Below are 14,021 nucleotides of genomic sequence, written 5' to 3'. Positions count from 1 at the left end.
GTTGTCGCACTGTTTCCAGGACAGATGATTGGCTGTGGGTCAGGTTCTGCCTTTTCATTACATGCCTGCCCCTTATCCCTCGCCTTATTGACTGGAGGAAAGGGTCCAGCACCCTGTGGACAGAAACCAGCGGGAATTATAGGAGCAGAGCACAAGCTGCATTTTGTATTTTGCTTCATCTTGCTCTCGCGTATAAAGCCATCATGGGATTGCCAAGCCGTACCCGTGGGTATGTGTATTGCAAAATGATAAGCCTCAATGATTGGGATTGGGTGCAGCTCGGCCTCCATTACGTGCCAGCCCCTTGCCTCTTGCCCCGGTCCTACTGACCGTAGGAAAGGTCTGGAAGTTGGTCGGTTAACTTTCCTGGCGCATCAGGAGGGTTTGGGGCAGATTTGACTGGTTCAAGTGCTCATTTGGTGTGGGATTGTCCTTCCACCTGATCAATATTGACTGGATGAGAGCTCAAGTTTGTTGATCTGGCGCCCATCTCGCTGCGCCCTCTGGCAAGAAGCGCTGACATGCAGTTGTGCCTCGAATCTCGCTACGTGTTGGGTGATTGGAAACGAGATGTCCATGGGCTCGATATGGCATGAGGGTGAAGCCAGGAGTATGTCTGCGATGGTCCTCCCCTTCAATGCATCATCCCCCGGTTCGGCAGCTGCTTCAGTGTGGATGATTGGCGACCCACGCAAGGCACATCTCAGCTACCATTTTGCCTATCCTCGACCTATTCTGTTCGCAGGGGGGCGTTGAACGTGGGACATATAGAGACGTCAAGTGCCGCCTGGATCGGGGCAGAACAGCATCTCATCATCTCATCTCACAACATGGCTACCTCCACGTACGATGTTACCTCCCAGACCTGCCGACGGTTCTCCCTCACCGGAAAGGAATCGAAGAGGGAAAGCACGCCTAACGACCCCAGTTCACTGGCTACGAAGGTTGTTCTCCCCATCTCACTCCGAGCCCATCCGGTTCTAGGGCTTTTCCCTAGGGTCTCAGGGTGTTGACTGCCAGTGAAAATTTGCGACGCTATTCCCCTGCACATGTTCAGTGAGGCTTATTGGCTCCCAACAGATGAGACAGCACAGCCTGAACTCGCGTGACTGCTTCCCCGGCCCTGGGTATATATATGGGCTCCCTCCCGCCTTTGAATCCATCTTTCTTTCAATTCCTTTCCACTTCCCATCCTACACCGCTGAAACCCGCCCGGAGGCCCTTGTGTACTCGAAGGCGACCGAGCGAACATAAAAGAATCTATTTTCCCCCACTGGTGCTCTTCATCATTCTTCTTTGTTTACCCACAGCCTCGCATCTGGAGTCACCTCCTTGCAGCACGAGCCGTTCCTAGTGAGCCGCATTTCCAGGGCACAACCATCCTTTAATCATGGCGTCAGCTGATAGTCCTCGCGACGGGCTTCATAACACTATCATCATCAGTTCAGATGCGGAGATGGATGAACACCAGCCCCCAGCGTGAAAGCTGCGAAGAAAGAGGCCCTGCACAGACTACAGCTATCCGATGTATGAGGCTCTATTTGATAGCCCAGCACCCTCCGAAATGTGGCAGCCACCGAAAAAATGTAAAATACCCAACTTGGGCACTGTTTTGGTAAGACTCTTCCCCGTGTGGCTCATGGTGGGGCTGTTTCTTTGCTGATATTGAGATAGGAAACCGCGAACCAGGGAATTCATGACATTTTCAAGGCGGAGCATGTGAAGAGAAAAGTGCTGGAAGAAGAAGTGCAGCATCTGCGTGCAGAAATGACTAGAAAGGATGGGCTGGTCGGCAAGCTTGAGACTGAAATCTGTGAGCTTGAGACTGAAGTCTGTGGGCTTGAGACTGAAGTCCGTGAGCTGAAGCATCAATGTCAATGTCAGATCTGTTATATCATTCCATCAGGGTGGAGGACCCTTCTGTGTGGACATCGGTATTGCCCAAAATGCCTTCCCCCCATTGGCGCAACCTGCGGAACATGTCGTCAGGTTATCACTGGTGTTGTCAAGAGCTACTAGGTAGAAATTTTTATGGCCAACCTCGCATCTAATATTGAAATCATGGGTGGTGGAAAGAGGCGGAAGAGTTGGAGGTCTACATGGTGATTGCTTAGTCTAAGCCAAGCCAAGCCAAGCCAAGCCAAGCCGGTGTTCTTTTGGCGCTCCATATCGCCCGCCCCTTTTTCGGCTAACTCTTCTCTTCACCTGATCCCTTTTCAGCTCGCATTCCTTTTCGGCTCGCACTCCTTTCGGCTCGCAACCCATTTGACTCTTCTACACAGCTCTCCGGCTTCAAAGAAGCCGCGAATGTTGCCACGCGCGATTTCTTTCAAAAAAATTCAAATGACTAAGCTTCCTTGAACTGCTGGTTTCCAGCAACTCTTGAGATATCAACTGGTAGCGCACTGCAGCGCTTCCTGTTGTTGTTCCCCACTCAATATCTCTCTAGTTTCCTCCTTCACTATTCCTTACCTGATTGAGATCTACCGTACGATTCAGTACGTACAGTTCCTTACACACCATCATTTCACCCGCAATCCATTTCGCTCGCCATCCTATTCGCTCGCAATCCATTTCAACCACAACCCATTTGGCTCTCCTACGCATCTCTCTGGCCAAAGAAGCCGCGAATGTTGCCGCGCGCGATTTCTTTCAAAAAAAATTCAAATGACTAAGCTTTCTTGAACTGTTGGTTTCCAGCAACTCTTGAGAAATCTGGTACTATAGTGCACTGCCATGCTTTCTGTTGTTGTTTCTCGCATATCTCTCTGTTCTCACTGAAAATATTTATACTGAGGAGTAAAAATACAGAAGTATTCCATGTATAGCATTGAAATGAGAACAACTACTCTGTCATGAGAACTGAAGTGGGTGATCATTCCAAAATTTATAGAATTGTAGAGACGAAAACATATTCAAGTTTTAGAGAAGACTTGGGAGACTGTTGGCTTGGGGAAGGTTCTGGCCTCAAGCCAGCCGTCTTTCCCAGAACATTTCTGTCGCACTGCTGCTTTTGTTGCAAGCCTTCTTAGGTCAACAGTCTCCCCAAGTCAGCAGTCTCCCCAAGTCAGCAGTCTCCCCAAGTCAGCCGTCTTCCCCAGGCCAACAGTCTCCCCAAGTCAGCCGTCTTCCCCAGGCCAGCAGTCTCCCCAAGTCAGCCGTTTTCCCCAGGTCAACAGTCTCCCCAAGTCAGCCGTTCCAAGACAGGGAAAATTGATCATAAAATTTAATGTAATATGCAGACTGAGGTATGCTGATAGACTCGAGCCCGTAAGCGCAATGAGTAGAGACTCTCAAGAGTGATGTAGTCTTGTTCTGGCATAGCTGCTGTGCCACCCAGCCCGTGACACAATAAATCATTAGATAGCAGACTCAAGACAAAATACAACATATGCTAATAAGAATATGAGTCTACTACCAAGAGACTAGGCATGTGATATTTCACTCGTGAAGAATGGTCTAGGAGGATTCTCTTAGGTCTGCCACTGTCTTGTGTACATTGTCTCAAGACAAAATCCGTCATGAGGCCTTTGATTGATTGGTGTACAACTATAAATACAGACACTTCTGCTCTTGTTTCAAAGATCAAGCTATTCATTGACTGAATTGCTACCTTCTACAAGAGCTCAGATACTCCTCTGCTTCTGTTTACTAATAATCACTTGGAGTACTGTGGATGGAACTGCCTGGAATTGTCCCAGGAGCCCAGTCCTCAGAATCATCTTTGCTGCTTGTACCGCCATTGACGAGCTACAGAGAATGCGTTTTATGTCCACACATGCCTCCCCACATTCGGTTTCGTTCTTCCATCCAGTTTCGGCATTCCAGGAGGATGTGGCGTACCGTTTGTGGTCCCCAACCACATTGGCATTTGTTGGTGTCAGCTTTGTTGATGGCGTGGAGGTATGCTCGCAGTCCAATCTTTCCTGTCCGCATCTGTGTGATCGCTGAGCTGATAAAGGCGAGAGTCGTTTTATCATGAGGCCTTTGATTCATGATGTAATCAGTCCCAGTAGCATTCTTCTGAGATAGAATCATAGCTTTGACGTTCCGCCGCCTCCTTTTCACATTCGTGGCTCGGGCCGCGAAAAGGTACGAAGCTGGAAGATGCAGGTCTGCGGCTAATGTCTCTCCATGATTTTTTGTGTTTGTTGAATATCCCCATGTCGGCGATGTCGGCTGTTCCTGCAGCAAGTGATTGGTCAGGAGCCATGCGTTAAACTGCGTGTAACATTACGGGCATTTAGGAATGAATCTATGACATTAAACAACTACTCAAGAATAGATTTATGAAAATATTAGATGCATCTTGAAAATGTTTCTGTGTACCATGACTGATGTCGAGTGTCGGACTGCAGAAAGCTCGGTTGAGAATATCTAATTCAACAGTGTCTGAGCATTTATCTATCTCATTCTTGAATGAACTGAATAGGGATCCACATCTTTTGACTATTAGCTTCATGCAGAACACCAATCAACTATCAAGGCCATCTCAAAGTCGCGCCTTGGCGTTCTTCTGGTCCGGACCGTCAAGGACTGACTAAATAAAGCAAACCAATCATGGCCATAGTTGTCACGCCTTGGCGTCCTCCTGGTCCGGACCGTCAAGGTCGCGAAGAAGGACTACAAGGTTGCGATACAAGGAAGAAAATGCTAGAAAACATCGAAAGCGAGATAGACCAGTTACCGGAGGCTGCGGTGACCCGGTCGATGTCGAGAAGTGTGGTAAATGACAGGGAACAGCCGAATGTGGAGCCTGGAACCAGGGATGCAACATGGATCAACTTTAATTCGACGACGCGCCAGTATGCGACCCAACCAAAAACGCAGAAACCAACACGCAAGCGAAAGAAAACCGACGCCTTCACAGCTGTCCAACTAAATGGCACCCCAAACATTGAATTTACAGGCAACAGCGATGGACACCCGAACAAACTTGACGAAATTGCATGGCTTATAACCGAGCTGAAAGGAATCATCGCACAACAAGGCCAGGCGGTGGAGACTCTCAAAACATGCTGTGAAGAGTTAAAAGCAGACCAGAAAGAGTTAATCAGGCAAAACTCAAGCCTTAAAGATGAGATAACTGCTCTGAGAACCCAGGTGACACATAGACCGGATCAACAATCTTGGGCATCAATTGCCTCCAACGGCGGAATGAATGGCGAATCATCAACCCCTCCACCGGCCCCAACGTCCGCATCTACAAAAGCTGACAGGAAAGACCCCCCGCTCTGCGTCCGTATCAGTGCGGTACAGGCTTCCGACTCAATGGAATATGGAGGGTCCCTCACAAGATATCTCCCCGTGGAAGAGGTCAAAGCGAGGGTCACAGACGCCCTACAAAAGAATATGCCAACTGAAGGAGTCGAGATCATCGGGGTAGGAACCACAAAAACAGGGTACATCATCCGCTTCCGAGATGAAGCCTCCAAAGACACTGCCAGCGTGAATGGGGGGTGGCTCCGGAACCTGGGAAGCCAAACAAAGCTGGTCAGACCCAGATTTGGTGTGGTAGTACACCGAACACCCACACATGAAGTCGACACTGAGGACAAACCACAAAGCATGAAGAAGATAACAGAGGAAAATGAGCTCGCCCAAAAGGGATACAAGGTAGAAGAAATCGCATGGCTCAAGAAGAGGGAATCCACGCTGGGCGCGTCGGCATCACTTGGGATATGGTTCGATAGTGCGGAAGCTGCCGAATGGGCGGTAAACAATGGAATGGGGTTTGGACATCGATATATAGGCAGCATTGAGGCATATCAGATCAAGAAGAAACGATGCCACAGATGCCTGGCCTTCGGCCACCTGGCCTGGAACTGCAAAGAGAGACTACGATGTGGTTTCTGTACGCGAGAGCACAACACAGCTAACTGCCCTCGAGAGTCGACTCCTAAATGCGCAGACTGCGCAGAACGCCACCCGACAGGAGCAACAGAGTGCAAATCGAGAGCCAATGTTACCAGCCTTCAATGTTAACACAGAAACTGCGGATTTTACAACTGAACGCCAACAAAAAACGTTCGACCATAGAAGCACTCCTCAATGACCGCAAAATTGGAGATTTGGAGGTGCTACTCGTACAAGAACCCCCTTTCACATATTATACAACACCAATACAATGTAGGCTACTGGGGCAAAAGAGCTCGGTCACCACCAGCGCCTGCTGGTAGAAGGGCCGACCAACCGCGGGACCCCCAACACCCCCCCTCGGACCAGCTACCACAGAGTACAGTACTTCCCCTCAGTGGCTCCCTTCAGTGGCCTCCCCACAATGGCTCCTTTTTAATAATGGACTGGACCACTCAGTCCTAGGGCTCACGGGACTTCTAGGGCACACTCCTGGGATGTCTCTTGGCACTGTTAAAATGTCCAGGGTATTTGTTAGGAATTTTTAAGTCCATTCTGGGATCGAACCCATGCATGTTGACCACAGCGGGGCTCACACTCAACGGTCTCATAACCTGTAGGCTACTGGGGCAAAAGAGCTCGGTCACCACCAGCGCCTGCTGGTAGAAGGGCCGACCAACCGCGGGACCCCCAACATACAACACCCACATTGGAGGGTGTTTCAAACATCATGCACCGAAACACACGCCACGGGGCGCAGTCTAATATATGTCAACAAGCGCATATCAACCTCGGCATACCGGCAAAGGCGGTGCCACAGCCCAGATGTAACAGCAATCGAGCTCCAGATAGGAGAAAGCCAGATCTTAATTTTCTCCACATACATCCCGCCATTCGACCCGGCAGACAACCCGATACACCAGATCTTAAATGAAATCAGCCGGACAATCCGGCTCTCGCCTGCAATCACATTGATCATCGCAGGGGACTTCAACCGACATCATCAGATGTGGGGTGGAATCCAGGTGAACCGAAGACGAGCCCGAGACACCGGGGGCCTCCTGGACTTCATACAGGCTCAAGAACTCCATAGCTGTCTCCCACCTGGCACCACCATCTTCTGGTCAGCGAGCCACCCAGGCACATACTCCACACTCGACCTCACACTCAGTAACATCCCACATCAATTACTCAAATGCCACCTCTACCAAGACAACTACGGCTCCAACCACCTAGCGATCTACTCAGAATGGGATCTGCAACTGAAACAGAAAGATTCAAGCCAGTCACACAGACTTTTCAACCAAGCGAACTGAGAAGAGATTGGCAAAGCTGTAGAGAAGGCAATCCCTACACCACAGATCAAATCAACAACTCAGCTGGATGGAATAGTTGGCAGATTAATCACAACAACAATAGCAGAAATAGACAAGCACACCCCGCACGCAAGACCATCTCCTTACACCAAACACTGGTTCAGCCGAGACCTGAAAACACAGCAGTCCGAGTGCAACAGAAGCCGAAGGAGGTGGCAGGCCAGTTGCATTGAGCGGGGAAGCAACCACCCAACCACCCAAGCCCTACACACGGACACACTGCAGAAGTGCAGGAAATGGACTCAAATAATAGAGAAAGTCAAGTGAGAGCACTGGAAAGAATTTCTTGACAAAGTGAGTGCAGACAATCATCTTTGAAAAGCAGCAGAATACATCTGCTTCTCAGACAATTACACCAACATTCTGGCCCTGGTAGTTGAGGACACTGAATATGCTGATAACAAAGACAAAGCTCAAATACTACTGAACAGTTTCTTTTCTCCAGCTACATTCTCACTGAGAGAATCTCTCACCCCAACTCAGGAGGAACTGCTCTGAGAGTCAATCACAGAGGAAGAGATCCTGACAACACTGGCGAGGATCAAAAGCAAATCAGTCTCTGGAAATGATGGTCTCCCAGCATTAGTGTGAAAGAGTCTATGAAAATACCTGTCAAAACTCATACACCAGATCTTCAAAGCATCAATCAGACTGAGACACTACTCAACAAGTTGAAAGACTGCAGTGATTGTAGTACTACAGAAACCTGGGAAACTGAACTACACAGCTTCTGAAGCATACTGCTCAATCTCACTTCTTAACATACTGAGAAAGATTCTGAAGAGAGTGATCATGAAATGTCTTACATACTACACAGAGAAATATAATCTTCTCTCAAATACATAATTCAGAGTCAGATCAGATAGAACTATGAAACAGATACTTCTAATTCTGATTAGTATTATTAATCAGATCTGAAAATACAGTACAGTTCTAACTCTAATCTTCTTTAATATTAAAGAGATTTTCAATGAGATAAATAAATATACACTGAAGATCAGACTCAGAGAGATGAGAATTTCTCAGATAGTATATAAATAAGTTCAGAGCTTTATAAAAAATAAATCTATTAATATCAAATTCAATAATTTCAGTATTAAAATAGTTGTATTTTCTAATACTAATCTTACTTAAGAATCTTCTCTCTCTTTAATTCTCTTTATTATCTTCAACTCAGATCTGATTGATTAATTAATAAATTATAATAAAGATATATTATATATCTGTCTTTATAAATAATTATTTCTGCTGAAGAATCAGATTAAATATAGAAAGTAATCTATAAAAGATTTAATAAATAGATATCTCTAGACTGACTGTGTGACCGTGTCTGAGATCAGAATCAAACTTTACAGTTATTATATTATTTAAAAGCATTACTTCTAGTCATGATTTATATTCATTACATTGATTTCAAATCACATTATTTTAAATATTAAAGGTTTCAGATTCACTTTTCAAATAAAAATCTAGTCTCAGATAAAGAATATATTTAAATTCTTAGTTACATTTTCATTCTGATCTCATTATTAAGAATGATATTAAATAAGACTATAAAATTATTTCTCACTTATATAATATTATAACATAGTGCTCATTTGTTGAAAATTCAACAGAGAGTATTATCAAATATCATTACTTTTCTAAATATAGATTATAATTCATATAATTTTAATTATGAAAAAAATATAAAATATAAAAAAAAATAAAAAATAAAAAACAAAATAAACACAAGAAAAAATCACAATAAAAAAAAAAGAAAAGAAAAAGAAAAAAATAAAAAATAAAAATAAAAAAAAATCAAGATTGCAGAGCTGCAGCACTTTTAAAATACTCACTTCTCAGAGTCTTTACAATGTTTATCATCAACTGTGTATCTCTCACAGTGAGAATAACACAGCTGTGATAAGTTATTATCTTAATATTATCTAATAAATAATCAGTATATATCTGTATAAATGTGAATAATTAGAAAATATACACTTAAAAAGTGTGATCAGGGTGAACTCTGCTATTACTTAAATAATATCAAGAATAGAACACTGAAATCAATGATTTTCTTCATTGATTTCACAGATAAGACATGTGAAGATGATTTTAGAGAATATAAGATTCTCTGACTTCTGATAAAAACAGATCTCACAGAGAGACTCTATTTTCATAATATCAGAGACTGAGTGTTATCAAAAAGCATTACTTTTATATAATATATATACACTTACTGCAGTGATTCACTCTCTGTGTATATAACTGAGAGTTGCAGCTTTCTCACACTGCACAGCTCTCTCTGAGATACTGTTATCAGTTTACAACTCATGCAGTCTCTCAGTTCAGTATGCACTGCATGTATACAGCTCTGTGTACTGAGACTGTGTTGATCATTATAGCCTGATGTGATACTCACTTTTCACAAGCCATGTTTTATTTAAGAAAGAAAGAGGAAAGACATGACTGTTATTTTATTAAGAGAAGAATAAATAATTAATATTATTAAATTAATTTAATTCATCTGTATTTAAAATTTGATTAGTCTATACTCTTTAATTTGAGAGTTTCTATGAGTGTTTTAATAGTTTTCATATCAGCTTGAACTTAGTGATGAGTTGAAGAAGAAGAGAAAAGAGAGAAGAAAGAAATGAGAATAACTTATCTTTATAATATAAAAATAGAGAATCACTGTAATCATTCTCTCTAGTAATAAAGATCTGTTTTCTGCATGTATCTCTGATATAGATTATATAATAAATGTATATAAAGAATATCAATAGTGCATGTATTGAATGAAGATAATATTGCTATGTAATACTGTAGCTGTTTCTGTACATCTCTGAAAGCTGTTAATAGTTTCTTTATCTCTTTATATTTGATAAGTTAATAATATATTCTGATGCACTCTCTCTTCTATTATTATTATTATTATCATCATCATCATCATCATCATTATTATTATCATTATTATCATTATTATTATCATTATTATATCATTGCCTGTCTTCACTCTCTCTTCAACACTTATTAAAACTAATCATGTCATTTCTCTTCAAATATTCTGCAGTTCTGCAGATCATCAAGATGTGTGAGTACTGTCACAGATTAAAGAGAGAGAAGAAGAAGATATTCAAGTGTGAGAAGACAGATCACAAGATATATTATAATGCCTTGAAGAGACTCTGTAAGAGAGTAGAATAATAATGATTTTAAGTAACACTTCTGATAGATTTAGACTGAACTAAGTATAGAAATAATGTGAATAGCATCATCTGTGAGAGATTGAAAAAGAAGACAGTGAAGAGTCTTATACAGTAGTGATAAGATCAGAAGAAGTCTCAAGAATGATTTAAGATCAAGATGAAGAGAGAGAGAGAGAAGAAGAGTATTACTGCAAATAAGCAGTGATAGAAGAAGATTGAGAAGATATTGAAGTGAGAGACAGAAGTCAAAACTGATAAGTTTTTTATTAAGAGATAATGATTTTTGATAACACTTCTGTTCTCTAATTGATTAGCAGAAGCTGATAGAGAAGAGAATTAAGACCTTATTCAGATCTTGAATGTACTTCATGATTCAGAATATTAAGAAGACAGCTCTGCTCTCTGAGCATGTTAATCTGCTTATCACTGAGGTGAAACCTGAGACAGTAGATCAGAAAATGCGGGATTTTGAGATGCAGATTAATCTGACTGAGAGAGAGCAGTGAGAACTCTTCTCTGAGAAGACAGCAGAGAGAGATTTTGAGATGATTATTATCTCAGATAAGAAGAAGAAGAAGAAGAATGATTATTATTATTATTATTATTATTATTATTCTTTAATTATAGATGTATGCAGTCAGAGACTATGACATCTACCTGAGAACTTTTAGTTCTCAGGGTTTTTCCTATGTCTGTAAAGTTAACTATTATACATTCATCAATTTCAGATATGCAAAATCAGAAAATTCCAGCTCAGAATACAAAAACTGTTTATAAATTACAGTGTTTTAACATCTTTTGATACTTTGAAATCATTTGATAATATCATGACAAAGAAAAAGAGAAAAAGAACACAGTCTCAAAGATAGACACATTAAATAGATAGTATAGAAAGAAATTGAAAGAAAAAGATAAAGAAAAGATAAAGTAAAGAGAAACTATAATAAAACAAATTATTAAAAGAGAGTGTATAGCTATTTTAACAGACTATATCTGATTGATTTCCTTCTCTTCATATTCAGATAATTCTGAATTTAGCCATTTTCTTATAGCTGCTTGAGTTTCTGATAGAAAGTCTATTAAGTATTTAATTCCTGTCTCAGTTGAGAATAAGAATCTCATATTTAATTGATTTAGATCATACTTCTCTTTCAATCTAGCTCTGAGACTATTATATAATGCACAGTGTATTATAATATACTCAGAATTCTCATTTGTATTACAGAATGAGCATTCTATTGAGTCAAATCTATCATTAAATCTTTGTATATAAGATTTGAAATAGCTATGTTCTAGTTTCAGCTGTATTATAGATGAGAATATTTTCTTTTTACATTTAATTGAACAAGATTTTCACTTGGGTTTTATTTCAAATCTTGAATAATGTATACTCTTCTTTTATTTCTGCCAGCTTTCATTTCACTTATCTAAATAAGATTCTTTTATTTTTCTCTTAATAAAAGACCAGGACATAATTTTTTAAATAGATCTGCTTAATTCTGTATTCTTTTTTACAGCTGAATCAGTCAATTCATTGTCATGAATATTCATATAAGTAGGAACTTAGTGTAGATGAATTATCAGCTTTGATATTCTTCTTTTTTGAATTTTCAAAACAGAGTTTAAGATCAGTTTAAGATTCATTTAACTATTATAAATCTGACTATTTCTAAGTCTTTTTAAAGCAGCTTGACTATCAGAGAATATTCATATCTCTTTTAAATAATTTCCTCTTTTATGAGATTTTATTTCAATGAGTTTGAAAGCTTTCACTATTACAAATAGTTCAGCATCAAAGACTTCATATTCACAGCCTAGATTTCAGAAATCTGAGATAAAATTGATATTATCTTCAGTATAAGCAATGTCTGTGTCTAATCTATTCAAGTTCTCATTTTTTGAGTCATCTGAATAAATCAGAATAGAGTCTTTTATATTGATTGTAGAAATTCTCTTCAAATGCTGTTTATATTCTTTCTCTTTTAATAGTTCACTTATTTATAAGTCTATAAGAGATTCAAGCTTTTCTCTTCAGAGTGATAACTTCTCATGATCAACTTTTTCAATATTTAAAGAAGAAAATTGATTTTTAATCAGAGAGCATAGTCTGTACAGTTGAGAAGACATTTTCTTTGAAGAATTATTTTCATTTCAATTAAGAAATCTATTTTAATTCAGTTCATTTTCAGAGTTAATTAATGAAAATAAAGAAGAGACTCTTTCTCTGATTATATAATTTAAGCTTATCTTTACAACTCTCAGAGCATAGTTTATACAGACCTTTTTAAATCTAATAGTAGAAGAAGAAATTGAAGCTTCAATTTTCATTGCTTTAATAGAAGATGATTTGAATACTTTCAGAATTCTTCTCAAGACTCTGTTTTACAGACTTTGAAAGAATTCAGTGAAATTCTCTTGATTATTTTATTAAACTTAAACTTCATAATCAGCTACTAATGTAATACAGGCTATATATAACTGTCTTATAGCCTGGAAAAATAGACCTCTCTCTGTATTTAATAGTCTGATTATGTTATTCAATAATCTTTCTATCTTGACAGTTCTTTGTTGAATGTGATATTTAAAATTCAACTTGAAGTTTAATCATACTTCTAATTATTTGACATTTACACTGGGTTTAATCTCTCTATTTAAAAGAGTTAGAGATAGTTCTTTCTTATTAAATCTAGAAAAGAAATGAATTAACTCAGTTTTATTCATATTAAATTGAATTTGATTGATATCTGCTCTAATAAAGACTACAGGCGCTAGCCACCTGCAGAATGCATCTTAAGCTAATTACATTTAACCCTCTATAATTAACTGATCACTGTGTTCATTCTCTCAGACCAGCCACTAATTTTCAGAGGTGTTAGTTAGTGGCTGTCACTGCTCACTTGATAATGTACACATCAAGCTTTCAGTTGCTGATCTCGGTCTCATTAGATGCTCATAGGCCTATCAATCAGTCATTGTGACCTCACTCTGTGTTAGGAACTAATCATAGGCTTGATGACTGCAGTTCTCTCTGCCAGTATTAGGGCTTGGCAGGGAGCTTGCAGGCTCTAGCCTATCAGAGTGCTCTGCCTAGAGTCTAGATGTGTGTCTAGACCTGCTAGTCAGGTGATTTTCAAAATCATTTCCTGTATTTGAGAGAGAGCTAGGCTCTGATGACAGCTCTAGTTAGAGACTCACTTAAGTAGTATATAATCACTACATTAGGCTTGACTCTATATCATTAGAACCTTGACAGGTGCACAGTAGAATAGTAAGATATTGACATTTCATACCAGCTCTGATGAGTGTTCACAGAATCTCACTTAACTAGTGACTTGACTTACAGTAGAGAGTTCTACCCCGCACCAAGCCTTACTAATTAGGCTCAGCCCCTATTACATGAGGGCTTTCATGGGTAAGAAGTAGCAGATGCCAGCGGTGAGATTTCAAACTCACACATCTCTAATGTGTGCGGCCTTGGTTACCAGTCTTACCAACTGGGCCACGCTGGCAGAAGAAGAATGAGAATGAGAAGTGAATTGTAAAGAATGATAAGAAGAATGAGAAAGAGAAGAAAGATAATAAGTAGAAGAAGTTTTTT

At 40.3% G+C, this 14,021-nt stretch overlaps 5 protein-coding genes across 5 annotated transcripts; 4 read left to right on the top strand and 1 right to left on the bottom strand.

Moving 5' to 3' along the window:
• Positions 1-570: 570 nt before the first annotated feature.
• On the top strand, positions 571-756 carry BDBG_17595 (uncharacterized protein; the record flags this gene model as incomplete). The annotated part of the gene is made up of 1 exon (XM_031725279.1): positions 571-756. One exon carries the CDS (start codon positions 571-573, stop codon positions 754-756), a length of 186 nt encoding a protein of 61 aa, XP_031580112.1.
• A 74-nt stretch (positions 757-830) lies between these two features.
• On the top strand, positions 831-1,013 carry BDBG_17594 (uncharacterized protein; the record flags this gene model as incomplete). The annotated part of the gene is made up of 1 exon (XM_031725278.1): positions 831-1,013. One exon carries the CDS (start codon positions 831-833, stop codon positions 1,011-1,013), a length of 183 nt encoding a protein of 60 aa, XP_031580111.1.
• Positions 1,014-1,157: 144 nt separating this feature from the next.
• BDBG_07319 (uncharacterized protein) lies at positions 1,158-2,145 on the top strand. The gene is made up of 2 exons (XM_031723041.1): positions 1,158-1,615; positions 1,675-2,145. Exons 1-2 carry the CDS (start codon positions 1,526-1,528, stop codon positions 2,017-2,019), a joined length of 435 nt encoding a protein of 144 aa, XP_031580110.1. The 5' UTR covers positions 1,158-1,525; the 3' UTR covers positions 2,020-2,145.
• A 1,858-nt stretch (positions 2,146-4,003) lies between these two features.
• Positions 4,004-4,213, bottom strand: BDBG_07318 (uncharacterized protein; the record flags this gene model as incomplete). The annotated part of the gene is made up of 1 exon (XM_031723040.1): positions 4,004-4,213. The coding sequence occupies one exon, from the start codon at positions 4,211-4,213 to the stop codon at positions 4,004-4,006; it is 210 nt and encodes a 69-aa protein (XP_031580109.1).
• A 250-nt stretch (positions 4,214-4,463) lies between these two features.
• On the top strand, positions 4,464-6,055 carry BDBG_07317 (zinc knuckle domain-containing protein; the record flags this gene model as incomplete). The annotated part of the gene is made up of 2 exons (XM_031723039.1): positions 4,464-5,715; positions 5,753-6,055. Exons 1-2 carry the CDS (start codon positions 4,561-4,563, stop codon positions 6,053-6,055), a joined length of 1,458 nt encoding a protein of 485 aa, XP_031580108.1. The 5' UTR covers positions 4,464-4,560.
• Positions 6,056-14,021: the final 7,966 nt, after the last annotated feature.

The sequence above is a fragment of the Blastomyces gilchristii genome (genome assembly GCF_000003855.2).
Source record: "Blastomyces gilchristii SLH14081 genomic scaffold supercont1.18, whole genome shotgun sequence".
Lineage (NCBI taxonomy): Eukaryota > Fungi > Ascomycota > Eurotiomycetes > Onygenales > Ajellomycetaceae > Blastomyces > Blastomyces gilchristii.
The sequence above is the reverse complement of the archived record's forward strand: the minus strand, read 5'-3'. Positions and strand labels throughout refer to the sequence as shown.

Coding starts and splice junctions, on each gene's coding strand:
- BDBG_07319 (XM_031723041.1), top strand. CDS start 1,526: ATGTATGAGGCTCTATTTGATAGCCCAGCACCCTCCGAAATGTGGCAG. Junction 1,616..1,674: donor CCAACTTGGGCACTGTTTTG/GTAAGACTCTTC, acceptor ATATTGAGATAG/GAAACCGCGAACCAGGGAAT.